The sequence below is a fragment of the Orycteropus afer genome, unplaced genomic scaffold (genome assembly GCF_000298275.1).
Source record: "Orycteropus afer afer isolate SDZICR_OR568_19922 unplaced genomic scaffold, OryAfe1.0 scaffold00074, whole genome shotgun sequence".
NCBI classification, from domain to species: domain Eukaryota; kingdom Metazoa; phylum Chordata; class Mammalia; order Tubulidentata; family Orycteropodidae; genus Orycteropus; species Orycteropus afer.
The window spans coordinates 10,619,212-10,632,800 of NW_006921661.1; the positions used below are offsets into that span (position 1 = coordinate 10,619,212).

Genomic DNA, 13,589 nt, shown 5'->3' on the forward strand with positions numbered 1-13,589 from the left:
AATATTTCAGAGTACAAAATGAGGCTCTATTAAGGAGATGACAGATGAATGATCAAATCCTAGAAACAAAGACAACAGATAATTGGACAATGGAAGCAGAAACCATGGAAATAAATGGTCATAAAAAATGGGAAGGCAGGCAAAACTGTATGCTTAACAACCTAGTTGAACTGTACATGCTAAAGCACTTATCCATTTTACGACCCACACTACCCTCCAACTGTTTAAAAGCAGTGTCTTCAAAGGCGTGAAAAATAATTACTGGACAGCAGTAGGAAGAGAGACTAAGGGGTAACATTTCAGGGTGGTGTCACAGTGGAAAGAACTGAAGGGTATGTGTACAGAACCTGAAAAATATCAGATGTGGTAAATACTTCAACATGTGCACTTTCTGCTCTGCCATACCATTAGGGTAATAAAACTTACTTAATAAACAGTTCAAAATCTCAAATCCTTGTCACCAAAACAACAAAGTTAAGAAAGTCATATTGACAATTTGCACAATAAAAACTGAAAATTCCATATATATCAGCACTGAGAAAGGACAAAGGAACATGTAGCCTGTAAGATAAATGTACCAATGTTTCAAGACCTGGTAAAGTATAAATGCTGGTAAAGTTTTATGAATCCATCTGTGAAAATGGAAATCTGGGTCTCTTTATTTCCAGGCATATGACCAAATAGAGCCTTTATGTTCCAGAGATTAGAAAGCCAAGATGTATCACTTCCTAACTCTTGTCATAGCAGTTCCTTACCTGTCCCGAATCCTGCTCCAAGTCCAGTTCCCAAATTCCCAGTTGCTGGTTTATTTCCAAAAATGCTATTTCCACTGGTATTTGTGCCGAAACCTAAGAGGACAGAAGAATGAGTGGGCTATACTTTCAACACAATCCCTAAATTCCTCTACAATGGAGTTTAAAACAAAGCAGCCTGACCCTAAGCTTTGTATCTTTTCACTTACTAATATTTGTTGTTGTTAGGTGCCATCGAGTCAACTCCGACTCATAGCAACCCTACATAAAACAGAATGAAATTAATATTTAGGATTCCTAAATGGTAGGCTAATTTAACTTTTTTTCTTTTTTTAATATAACTCTTGATTCCTGCAAACTGATCCCTGAAGTCCTCACATTTGCTTAATTATTCTCAGCTTTAAAATATCATTTTAATGTAAAATGATATCCAATATTAAAGCAAAATGATTGTGTTTGAATTTGGGGAACATCACTTTTGTATGGCCCAAAGCTTCCAATCCATGTTTCATGTTTAATCATCAAAAACAAAACCAAAAAACCTCATCTGTTCAAATGACAAATTAAGATAGTCAAATAATAAAGACACTTTGTTGAACCTAACTGTAAGTTCTTGCTGAGAGAAAACTATGTATAAAAATCTCTATAGCAGCTATTATTTTGGCCAGCTGAACTTGGCATGGATAGTAATGTGGGATTGATCATTTGAGGAGATTTAATGCTGGCATGCTAAATCAGCTCTCAAATAATTAGCTAGTATTAAAAAGAAAAGACAGTATGAATAACTTGCTCCGAGTTGAACTATTTCTTCCATCAGAGACAATGGAGAGTTGAGAAAACTATCCTCCTTCACCATGAAGCATGATTTAGAGACATATGTGACTCACCTTTAAAAACCAGAGGTCTCCCCCCCAAAGATACCTAGATTGTACTATTGCTATTATTCTCATTTGTTCAGCTATACCTACAAACTGCACTCCTTCTGAAGCTAAATATCAACATAATAGCTAATGAACATACCATTATCCTCCCAGGATAAGGGAGATAGGGGAGAAAAAAAAAGTCAATTACTGGCCAGAAAAAAACATGTTTGGCAAGCCCTTGACGTCACTTTTTAGTATCATGGAGGGAAACGAAGTCCAAAAGATAGCAAAGAGAATATTTTAGAATATACCACAGCATCACCAACTAAGATTATCATACTTTGTCATGCCTAGTATTTGATAAGGAGCTCTGGTAGTGCAGTGGCTAAGGCATTCAGCTGTTAATAAAATGGTTGGTGGTTCAAAGCCATTAGCTGTTCTGCAGGACAAAGATGAAGCATTCTGCTTCTGTAAAGATCTACAGTCTTGGAAACACAATGGGGCAATTCTACTCTGTTTTGTAACATTGCTATGAGTCGGAATTGACCTGATAACAGTGGTTGGAATATTTGGATTATCTCAAGAAAAAAAGTTGAAGTAAAAGAATATAACAGTTTCAAAAGAAATGTATTTCTAATGTCATTTTAAAAGCCAGGCAAGAAATCTGATATAATCACAATATATTTGAATCATGCATTCATTAAATCTTTTCTTGAATTGTGCTAAATAGAGATACCACAAAAATGGAGGGCTGCCTATACAAGCACAATCAACTTTTTTATTTAAAAACAAACAAACATGGAAACACTGCATTTCTTTTGAGTTAAAATTTAACCAGAAAGGATGTTTCAGTCTCATAAACAGAAGAAAAGGAGATACTGGTGAACTACCTCAAACCCACACAAGGGAATTAAGTCCCAATTTACACTGTTTATACCACACATTCCCTCTGATTATCACTTACAAAAGTTTACCAACCCTGTTATTTCAAAAACAATTTTACAAATTAAAATTAAAGACAATTCAAATTCAGCACGCAAGCTAGATCAAGATTAGGGCTTTCAATTTCAAATCACTGAACTTAGGTGTAAATAAATTCATACAACAAAAAAAATCCTCAAGCAAATCAGAAATCTATAACCATGGTATAATATCAAATATATTTTAAAAGTACAGCCTATTTTTATCAAGTATACCCTATATAAGCACCCTGGTCAGATAAAAGTAACAATTCTGAAAATGAAGTATACAACAAGAAGAGCTTTTTGTTAAGCCTATATATTCCCAAAGGGGCAAAAACTGTTTTTATGGGAGGGCTGAAAAATCATAGACATTATAACGGTTTGTGTTGTCCAAAGGAGCTCTGGAGGTGCAGTGGTTAAAACATTTACCTGCTAACCAAAAAGTCAGCAGTTTGAACCTACCAGAAGCTCATCGACAGGAGAAAGATGAGGCAGTCTGCTTCTATAAAGATTTACAGCTCTGGAAACCTTATGGGGCAGTTCTACTCTCTATAGGGTTGCTACGAAGCAGAACTGACTTGATGCAGTGGGTCTGGTTTGGTTTGGTTTGGCTTGGTGGTAGTACAAATTGCCACAGTACATAAAGAAATACATTGTATGTCTGAGGAACTAAAATTTCATGGGAGAAAGGATGAGTAGGGAAAAAGGTTTACTTTGTAGACCTGGAGAAGGAGTAATAATAAAAAAAAAGGTTGAGAAGTAATGATGTATCCCCCCCTTACATATCTTGCCCATTCTAATTTTATAGATAAGAAACATAAATACAAAACTAGGTATCTTACCTATGCTAACCAAATCCACTACCTCAAAGCTGTGCTTTCAAGTAAGATATAACCAAAAAGAATCATAGGCAGAACTATAATCATTACTAGGAATAAGCAAGCAACAGGGTTAAAAGGGACTGTAAAAACCAAACAAAATACATAAATTTAGGAATTGGTAGCTGACAAAGACCTATCTTCCTCCTTCATGTACTTCTGTGAAAACATATAATCTTCAAATGAATGTTTAATATGTTCTTTTTCTCTAGTATAAGATTCTTCAAAAACAGACTAAAGGACAGTGTAACTGCTGAACTATACCAAATGGCCATTATCTTTGTGCTCATCTCTCAAAAAAGAGTCAATCAGTCCCTAAGTGATGCATCTGGCACATGAGACCTCAACAGATATTTGAAAATAAAGTCAACTTCCCATATCTTATTTAACACAAATAATATTAAATTTATTTGAAAACTAAATGAGCTAATGTCAGGAGACATTTAAGATACTGGTTTTAAAATTTCCAGCATATCTCTGAAGCATAGTTTAGGATTTTCTGTTTGTTTTTTACTTGATTGTTAAATTTTATCTGTATTTTTCTATTTTTACAATGAACATGTACTGTTATAGAGTCAGAAAAATAAAATTATTGAAACAGCCAGAAAACTACTGTATGATCTCTAAAATCAGGAAGGTTTCAACTTTCAGTAAGAATCATCAAACTATCTCCTGTACACTATTTCCAAGTTTGAAAACTGGCCTAAAAGAATGTGTTATCTTAACCAAATATGTCTCATTTATGCCTTCTCAGTTACTGGTCAAGTAACCCAAAGAAAATAATTTTCCTTATTTTGGAAAAAATAAAAAACTATCTCCATGAGACAATGAACTTTCTGCTAGGTACTCTGCAAGTACATTTTGTCCAAAGTAGAAAGACAATAGAATTTATACAAGGAAAGGCAATTTATATCTCTTCTAATTTTCTTAACTCACGTCCATGATTTTCTTTTCCCTCTGATACCTCATACCAAGCCATGGCTTACCTGAGAATTTTTAAACATTCCCAATCGTATGAATCAGGAGAATGACGTGTGGTATAGGCAGTGTAACTTTAAGAGAGTCAAACCTGCTTTTTATATGTACCAAAATTGGAAGTGTTTGTATTGGTTCCTAAAGTCAGGGTTGGTTTGTTACCAAAGAGCCCGCCACTGGTTGTACCAAATGAAGGAGCACTGGTTGTGCTGGTTCCAAATGTAGTAAGCTTGTTATTGCCAAACAGGGTCTAAAAAGAACAAAACACAGATAAATGTAAAATAATATAAAGGTATACATGCAACAGTAAAGAGAGGCTACTTCAGGTATACTGCATTGGGTGGGGAAGTGGGTTGGAAGAGAGATATCATAACATTTATAAAGAATAATGAACAAAAACTATCAGAAAAACAAATCAAAATAATCTGAGCAGATTGATTTTACAAAACACAGTGTGCTAGCCTGAAAACCTCTCCGCAACACAGGATTTTCATTAAAGTCTAGGAGAAAAAAAATAACTAAGCAACCAAACATTTTTTTACTTTGAAACAGAAATGCCTCATCAAGAATTTAACTTGCCAGTAGGAACAGTTGCAATAAAAAACTTAAACACACTACAACATAGATGAACCTTGAAAACATTATGCTAAGTGAAAAAACCCAGTTACCAAATACCATACTGTTGTACCATGACATTTACATGAAATGTTCAGAATATGCAAATCCATACAGACAGAAAGTAGATTAGTGGTTGACTAGAATTAGGCCGTTAGAGAGAAGGGGGAGTGATGTTAATAAGGAGGGAGTTCCTTTTTGGGGTAATGACAATGTTCTAAAATTGGTTGTGATACAATACTTTTACAACTTGTGACTATACTAAAAATCAATAAATTGAAATCTTAAATGGGTAAACTGTGTTGTTGTTGTTGTTGTTGTTATTTGCCATCGAGTCGGCCCCGACTCATAGCGAATAACAACAACAACAACAACACAGGAGCAGGTAGATTATATCTTTTTTTTTTTTTAATTGTATCTTGATTAAAATAAAATATTAAGAAGCCTCTCAAGTATTATGTCTGTCAGTTTGTTGTATTGTGGTGCCTTGCATGTTGCTGTGAGGCTGAAAGCTATGCTACCAGTATTTCAAATACCAACGGGGTCCGCCATGGTGGACAAGTTTCAGCAGAGCTTCCAGACAAAGACAGACTCAGAAGAAGGAAAGGGCCATCCACGTCCCATACTACTGGCCAGTGAAAATCTTATGAACAGTAGTCAAACACTGTCTGATATATTACTTTAGGACTGGGCAGTGCTTTGCTCTGTTGTACACAGGGTCACTATATTTGAAGCCAACTCGACAGCACCTAACAACAACAACATCTCAAACATTATGTAAGTTTCTTGATTTCTCACCAAATTAAGTTCAGAAACATCAGATCTAACAATGAAAATAGAAGCATATGTTTCACAGATTTTGTTTCTTTTTTGTTTTTTTAACTACCCACAATAGCAAGTTCAAAGCTACATATAAGGGACACATAATGCAAATTGGTTATTTCATACTGATTCTCATATAACCAGTTATTTTTAAGTAGTAATATAGAATTTACTATTATTTCTAGGTCAACTACATTCCAAAATAGCAACTTTTCCCTTAAAATTCTATTTAAACTGAAAATAATTTAGTCTCCAGTATCAAACCAAAGACACATGGAAACAACTGGTCCAAGGGACTGGTACACTATGCAATCCTCAGCCTATATGACTATGAGACCAGAAGAACTAGATGGTGCCCGGCTACCACTGTCAACCACTCGGAACCCGTTCCTATCTATCTAGGAGATCCTGGATAGAGTGAGAACAATGTGGAACAAAACTCAAAATCATTAAAAAAAAAAAAAAAGGTGGGGAGAAGTGGACCAGGTTTGCGGGTCTGGTAGAACCTGGTAAAACCCCCAAGACTATGGGCCCTAGCTGCCCTTCAGGTATGGGATTGAATCCAATCCTGTGGCTTCCAGCCAAACAAAAGACAGGCATATGAGCTGAACGTTTACATTAGGTAGATATACTCCTTGGAGAGATCAATCATGGGGGAATAGAAGGGCTGTTTATGCACAGGGAGACACCTCAGGGGGCAGGAGTGGATAGGAGGAAAGGACATAGGGAGGAGGTGGCTACAGGGAAGAAGTGGGAGGAGAACTGTTACAATGTAGGAGATCACAGTCAATGTCATGAGACAAAGTGTATGTGAACTGCTATACAGAAGATGAATTTGGTTTGTAAACTTTCACCCAACCCAGTAAAATTAAAAAAAAAAAAAAAAAGCACTGGATTTTAATCTTAAAAATATATATATCTGATTTTAACAGCTCAATTAAACTCCACCTTTGCTATCAGAAGTAAACTGCACACAAGCATTAAGGCAAAGAAGTTTTAAAAAGAAAATAATTTACTAGGTGACAACAAACCTACTGAAATTACCTACTTTACATGAAATAGTTTTTAGTTGTTCTCAACATCAAATTACACAGTATATACAGTATATATTTAAAAGACAGTCAAATCTTTACTTAGAAAGCCCTTTTAACAGATTTATACATGATTTCAAGTTATCATCAACTGTAAAAACTTACCGAACCAACAGCACCAAATCCAGTACTGGTCTGCCCAAAGAGACCCGTTCCTGTTCCAAATGCTGTCCCACTGCTGGTGTTTGTAGCTGTCCCAAAAAGACCAGGCTGTGAGGCTTGGGTTACTCCAAATAAACCCTGCAAAAGGTTAATCTAGATTAAAAGATACCCACAGCAGTTTTCTTAGGAAACTTTAAAAAAAAAAAAAAAAAAAAACAGAACAAAAAAAACCATCTGCCCACAAATTGATTCTGAATCATGAAGATTACCAGATTAATGATAATAACCAAAAACCAAATGCACTGCCATCAAGTCAATTCTGATTCAGTGACCGCCATAGGGTTTCCAATCTTTACTGAAGTAGACTGTTAACCATTTTTTTTTTTTAAGTTTTCTATGTGACAGACACTATGTTACTTTACATAGTGCATCTCTTTTCCTAACAACAAACTTAAAAGCGGGGACAATCCCTACTTCCCAAATGAAATAGAGCTTACAGCAGTTGAAAAATAACCAAGATGTCATAGCTCCTGAGTGGCAGGACCACAAATTCATACCTACATGTAAGTCCCTATTGTTCCCAAGATGACAAACTCTTAAGATTCTGGGTACTTTACAGTAACTCTTGTGCTGGGGAATACAGACTCAAAAATCTAGTGCTTCTAAGAGATGTGAGAGGGTTGCAATACTGAAGACAAAATGGTATGACAGGGTGACTCATTTTAAAAACATTAGGCCAAATGGATTTTAACTCAAGTAACTGGAAATATTCAAGTCAATTGAATAGACAAAGAAGCATAATGTTAAAAAGTCTTCATCTGAAATTGGAAAACTACACTCTTTTCAGTGAGGGAAGCTTGCACCAATGTTTAACAAGGTATTTTTATTTACACATTAGTCAGTGAAAGAAGAAAAGGTGCCCTGGCACCACATGGTTAAGGCATTTGGCTGCTGGCCAAAATGTCAGTGTTCAAACCCACCAGCTGCTTCAAAGGAGAAAGATGAAGTACTCTATTTCCTCAAAGATTTACAGCCTTGAAAACCCTACCGGGAAGTTCTACTATGTTCCAGAGGGTTGCTGAGTTAGAATCAACTCGACAGCAGTGGGTTTGGCTTGGCTTTTGTAATAAAAGAGGAATACTGTGCTAATGGGCTATGGCTGAATTAAGAATTCACTGTACTATATTTAAAAACAGCTTTACTAAGGCATAATTTACATATTATAACAGTCATCGATTTAAAGTATACTATTCAGCGATTTTTTTCAGGAGCTCTGGTGACATGGTGCCTAAGGCACTTGACTGCTAACCAGAAGGCTGGAGGTTCAAACACACCAGCCACTCCACAGAAGGAAGATGGGGTAATCTATTTCCATAAAGATTTACTGCCTCAGAATCCCAAAGGGGTTGCTATGAGTCTGAATCAACTCGATGGCAGTGAGTTTGCTTTTCAGTTTTTTTCATTCAGTGATTTTCCAATATGTTCACAGAGTTGTGCAACTACGTTTAGAACATTTTGTCATCGCCCCCAAAAAATCCTGTTTCCATTACCACTCACCATGCCTCCCCCTTAAGCCTGGTCAACAGCTAACCTATTTTCTGTTTTTATGATTTGTCTATTCTGGAAATTTCATATAAAGTGAATCATATAACATGTGGTCATTTGTGGCTGTCTTTTCTCACTAAGCATACTTAAAACATTCATCCATTTTGCAGTATCAATACTTTTTTTTCCTTTTATTGCCAAATAACATTCCATTGTGTGAACATACCACATTTTGTTTGTACATTCATTGGCTGATGGACGGACATTTGATTTGTTTCTACTTTTTGGCTATTTGGAATCCTGGTGTTACAAACATTAGTGTACAAATTTTTGTGTTTCTATTTCTCCTGGTTATATACCTAGGATGTAAACGTTGGCTCATGTGGAAATTCTGTGTTTAACATTTTGAAGAACCACCAAACTGTATTCCACAGCAGCTGTATCACTTTACATTCCCACCAGCAAAGCAGGAAGGTTCCAATTTCTCTACATCTTTACTAACACTTCCTATTGTCTTTTTAATACAGCCTTTGTGGTGGGTATGAAGTGGCATACTACTGTGTTTCTGATTTGCATTTCCCTAACAACCAATGAGGGAGCTCTGATGGCATAGTGCCTAAGGCATCTGACTGCTGACCAGAAGGTTGGCGGTTCAAACCCACCAGCCATTCCTCAGAAGAAAGATTAGGCAATCTACTTCCATAGAAATACTGCCTCAGAAACCCAAGGAGGGGTCGCTATGGGTAGGGTCCAACTTGATAGCACATAACAACAATACGATATTAATCTTTCTATAATTGACTGATTTCACTCAGCATAATATTCTCTAAGTTTATCCACATTGTGCGATGTGTTGTAGATTCTACATTATTCTTTAGGGTTGCATAGTATTCCACTGTGTGTATGTACCACAGTTTCTTTATATATTCTTCAGTTGATGAGAACTTAGGTTGTTTCCATCTCTTTGCTATTTTGAGTAGTGCTGTGATGAACATGGGTATGCATAGGCCTGCCTCTCACTACTTCAGGATATATACCTAGTAATGGGATTGCTGGATCAAATGCTATTTCCATTTCCAACTTTTTAAGGCATCACCATGATGATTTCTACATTGGTTATATTATTTTACAGTCCCACCAGCAGTGTATGAGAGTCTCAATCCCTCCATATTCCCACCAGCATTTGTTATTTTCTGTCTTGTTAAACTCTACTATTAATGCTAAGGTGAGATGGTATCTCATGCTTATTTTGATTTTCATCTCTCTAATGGTTAATAATCACAAATAATTCTTCATGTGTTTGTTGGCTACCTGAATATCCTTGTTCTGGTTACCTAGTGTCACTCTAACAAGAATATACCACAAATGGGATGGCCTTAACAAACAGAAGTTTATTCTCTTACAGTTTGGAGGCTTTAAGTCCAAGTTCAAAGTGCCAGGCTCTAGGGGCTGGGTGAAAGCCCTTCAACCTTGGGCTTCAGCTCTGCCTCCTGCTCCTGGCCCTCTGGAGCTAGAGGCTTTTCTTCCCTCAGACAGCTGCTGGCTGCTGAGACTGACAAGCCCAAGGTTGACAAGTAAAAAGGCACCATCCCAATGTTACCAAACCACATGGCAGGCCATTAATTTAAGTCCATTGGAAGTCCCCAGGTCAGCAGAGCATGGCAGGCTGCTGAATGACATGGCTAAATGCAAGGTTCAAGCTGCCATAAGCTAGAGACTATTCCCAAAGCTGTTTCTTATATATAGGAAGCAGAGCACATACCCAAAGCAGCTCCTCAGCTGCTCCAATAGATTCCACCATAGAGTTAATTACCAGTCCACCATGGGGAATAACTACATCCAGGTGCCCATCCACTCAACCAGTCTCAGCTGAGCTGACACAAAAACAGAACCACCACAATCATCTTTGGCTAAGTGTCTGTTCCTATATTCTGCCCATTTTTCCACTGGATTGTCTTATTGATATTGAAGTGTTGGAGTTTTCTATAAATTTTAGAGATAAGTCTTTTGTCTGGTATGTCACTGCCGAATACTTTTCCCCAATCTGCAGGTTCTCTTTTTACTCATTTGGAGAAGTCTTTTGATGCACCTAAGAATCTAATTTTCAGAAGGTCCCAATCGTCTAGTATATCTTCTGCTTTTTGTGCATCTTGGGTTATGCTTGATAGTTTATTTATGCCATAAATTAGGGCCCCTAAGTTTGCCCCTATTTTTTCTTTGAAGAATTTTATAGTTTTACGTTTCACATTTAAGTCTTTGATCCATCTGTTGTTAGTTTTTGTGTGTGAAGTAAGGTATGGATCTTGTTTCATTTTTCTGCAAATGGATGTTCAGTCTGCCAGCACTACCACCATTTGTGAAAAACACCATCTCTTACCCATCTAATGGATTCTGGCCCTTTGTGAAAGACATGCTAACCACAAGTTGATGGATCTATTTCTGGGTTCTCAGTTCCATTCCACTGGTCTATGTGTCCATCACTGTACCAATACTGGGCTGTTTTGAAAACTGTGGTAGGTTTTGAGATCTGGGAGTGTGAGACCTCCTACTTTGTTATTCTTCTTCAGTAGTGCTTTACTTACCCAAGGTCTCTTTCCATTCTATATAAAATTACTGATTGAATTACAGTGCTGAATAGAAATGGAGATAGAGGGCATCCTTATCTGGTTCCTGTTGGCAAGGGAACGGTTTCAGCTTTCAAGGCTGGCACTTGGAACTAGGACTTCTAGCCTATGAAACTATAAGAGAATAAACTCCTGTTTATTAAAGCTATCCACCTGTGGTATTTCCTGTAAGCGGCATGAAGTAAACAAAACAGTTCTCCTGTATCTTTGATGAGTTTCTTTCCAGTTGTTCTATCTTTTATTGATAGTGGTGTATTAAAGTCTCCTGCTATTATTGTGGATTGATCTTTTTGTCTTTTTAATTCTGTTAAAATCTGATTTATGTATTCTGGGGCTCTTTCAATGGGTGCATAGATATTTATTATGGTTTTGTCCTCTTGTTCAATTGATCCTTTAATCATTATATAATATCCTTCCCTGTCTCTTATGGTCATTTTTGTCTTAAAGTCTTATTTTATCAGAAATTAATATTGCCACTTCTGCCCTTTTTGATTGCCATTTGCTTGATAGATCTTTTTCCAACCTTTGATTTTTAGTCTATTTTTTGTCTTTGTGTCTAAGGTGAGTTTCTTGTATCAGGATTATACTTGCTTCATAGAATGAACCTGGGACTATTCCATCCTTTTCTATGCTTTGGAATAGCTTGGGTAGGATAGGTGTCAACTCTTCTCTCAAAGTTTGACAGAATTCTCCAATGGAGACATCTGGGCCAGGACTTTTTTTGTGGGGATTTTTTTTCTTTTAATTACCTCCTCAATTTCTTCTTTTGTTATGGGTCTGTTCAAGTTTCCATCTCAGTCTGTTAGTTTAGGTAGGGCTTGCTGTATTTCTAGAAATTTTTCCATTTTAGGTTTTCAAATCTGTTGGAGTAAAATTCTTCACAGTATTGTTATTACCTTTTTCATTTCAGTCAGTTCTGTTTTGATGTTTCCCATTTCATTTATTATTCGTGTTATGTGAATCTTCCTTTTCTTTAAATTTGCCAGTGGTCTATTCATTTTGTTAATCTTTCAAAGAAACAACTTCTAGTCTTGATTTTTTTCTACTGTTTTTCTGTTATGTTTCATTTCTACTCTCATCTTCATTATATTTTTTTTCTGGAGACTATAAGCTTTTCTTGCTTTTTCTAATCATTGGAGTTGTTGGGTTATGGTGTTGTCCTCTTAGTTCTAAGAGTTCTTTTTTATATTCTGGCTATATACCCTTTATCTGGACTCAGGTATAGCAAGGATCGTGAGACTGGCACAAGACCAGACAGCGTTTCGTTCTGCTGTGCATAGGGTCGCTATGAGTCGGATATGACTCGACGGCACCTAACAACAATAGCCTTTATCAGATAAATCATCTGCAAATATTTCTTCCCAGACTATGGGTTGTTTTTCCATTCTCCTGATAGCACCCTTTGAGGAATGGAAGTTTTAATTCTGACGAAGTCCAATTCATATACTTTTTCTTTTGTTGCTTGGCTTTTGGTGTTATACCTAAGAAACTACTGCCTTACCCAAAGTTATGAAGATTTACTCCCATTTTTTTCTAAGAGTTTTTATAGTTTTAGCCCTTACATTTAGGTCTTTGATCCATTTTGAGTTAATTTCTTCTTATCGTGTGAGGAAAGGGCTCAATTTCATTCTTCTGCATGTGGATATCCATTTGTTGAAAAGACTATTCTTTTTCCATTAAATTGTGTTGGCATCCTTGTTGAAAACCCACTGACATAAATGTGAAGGTTTATTTCTAAACTATCAATTCTATTCCACTATCTATGTGTTTATCCTTATGCCAGTCCCATACTGTCTTTTTTTATTCCCCCTTTTTATTGTGATTTGGGTGCAATTTTACAAAGCAAATTCATTTTACAATCAACAGTTCACACACATTTTGTTTCATGACATTGATTATAATCCCCACAATTTAAAAGCTCTTCTCCCACCTCCTCCCTGTGGTTGCTCTGTCCCTGTGTCCTTCTTACCTACACATTCCTGCCTGACTTCCTGTGCAAATGCTGCCCTTCTGATAATGGCTGAGTGTTCTAAGGAGTTCATCTCCCTGGTGTTGTTGTTCAGCTACTAGGCCTGTCTATTGTTTGGCTAAAGGTTAAACAAAGGATTGTGGGAGACTGTAGTCAATGTCATGAGACAAAGTATATGTGAACTCCTGTATGGAAGATGAATTTGCTTTATAAACTTTCACCCAAATCACAATAACACTTAAAAAAAAAATAAAATAATAATTATGGTGGTAAAAGAATTAAGCAAAGGGAGTAAATACAGCCCAAACGGTGCCTCAGGCCACAGTCTTGGGGTTTCATCAGTCTCTTTAGAAGTAATCTTCATCTCTCTCTTTTTTTTTTTCAGTACCAA

General features: G+C 36.5%; 1 protein-coding gene across 1 annotated transcript in view; it reads right to left on the minus strand.

Moving 5' to 3' along the window:
* The window catches only part of NUP98 (nucleoporin 98 and 96 precursor), a 92,998-nt gene that overhangs the window by 69,149 nt on the left and 10,260 nt on the right, over positions 1-13,589 (minus strand). Inside the window, exons 8-10 of the mRNA XM_042780961.1 lie at positions 7,064-7,198; positions 4,542-4,680; positions 756-848 (exon numbers count right to left, since the gene is read on the minus strand). Coding sequence (XP_042636895.1) covers positions 756-848; positions 4,542-4,680; positions 7,064-7,198 — 367 coding nt within the window. The remainder of the gene's footprint in view (positions 1-755; positions 849-4,541; positions 4,681-7,063; positions 7,199-13,589) is intronic.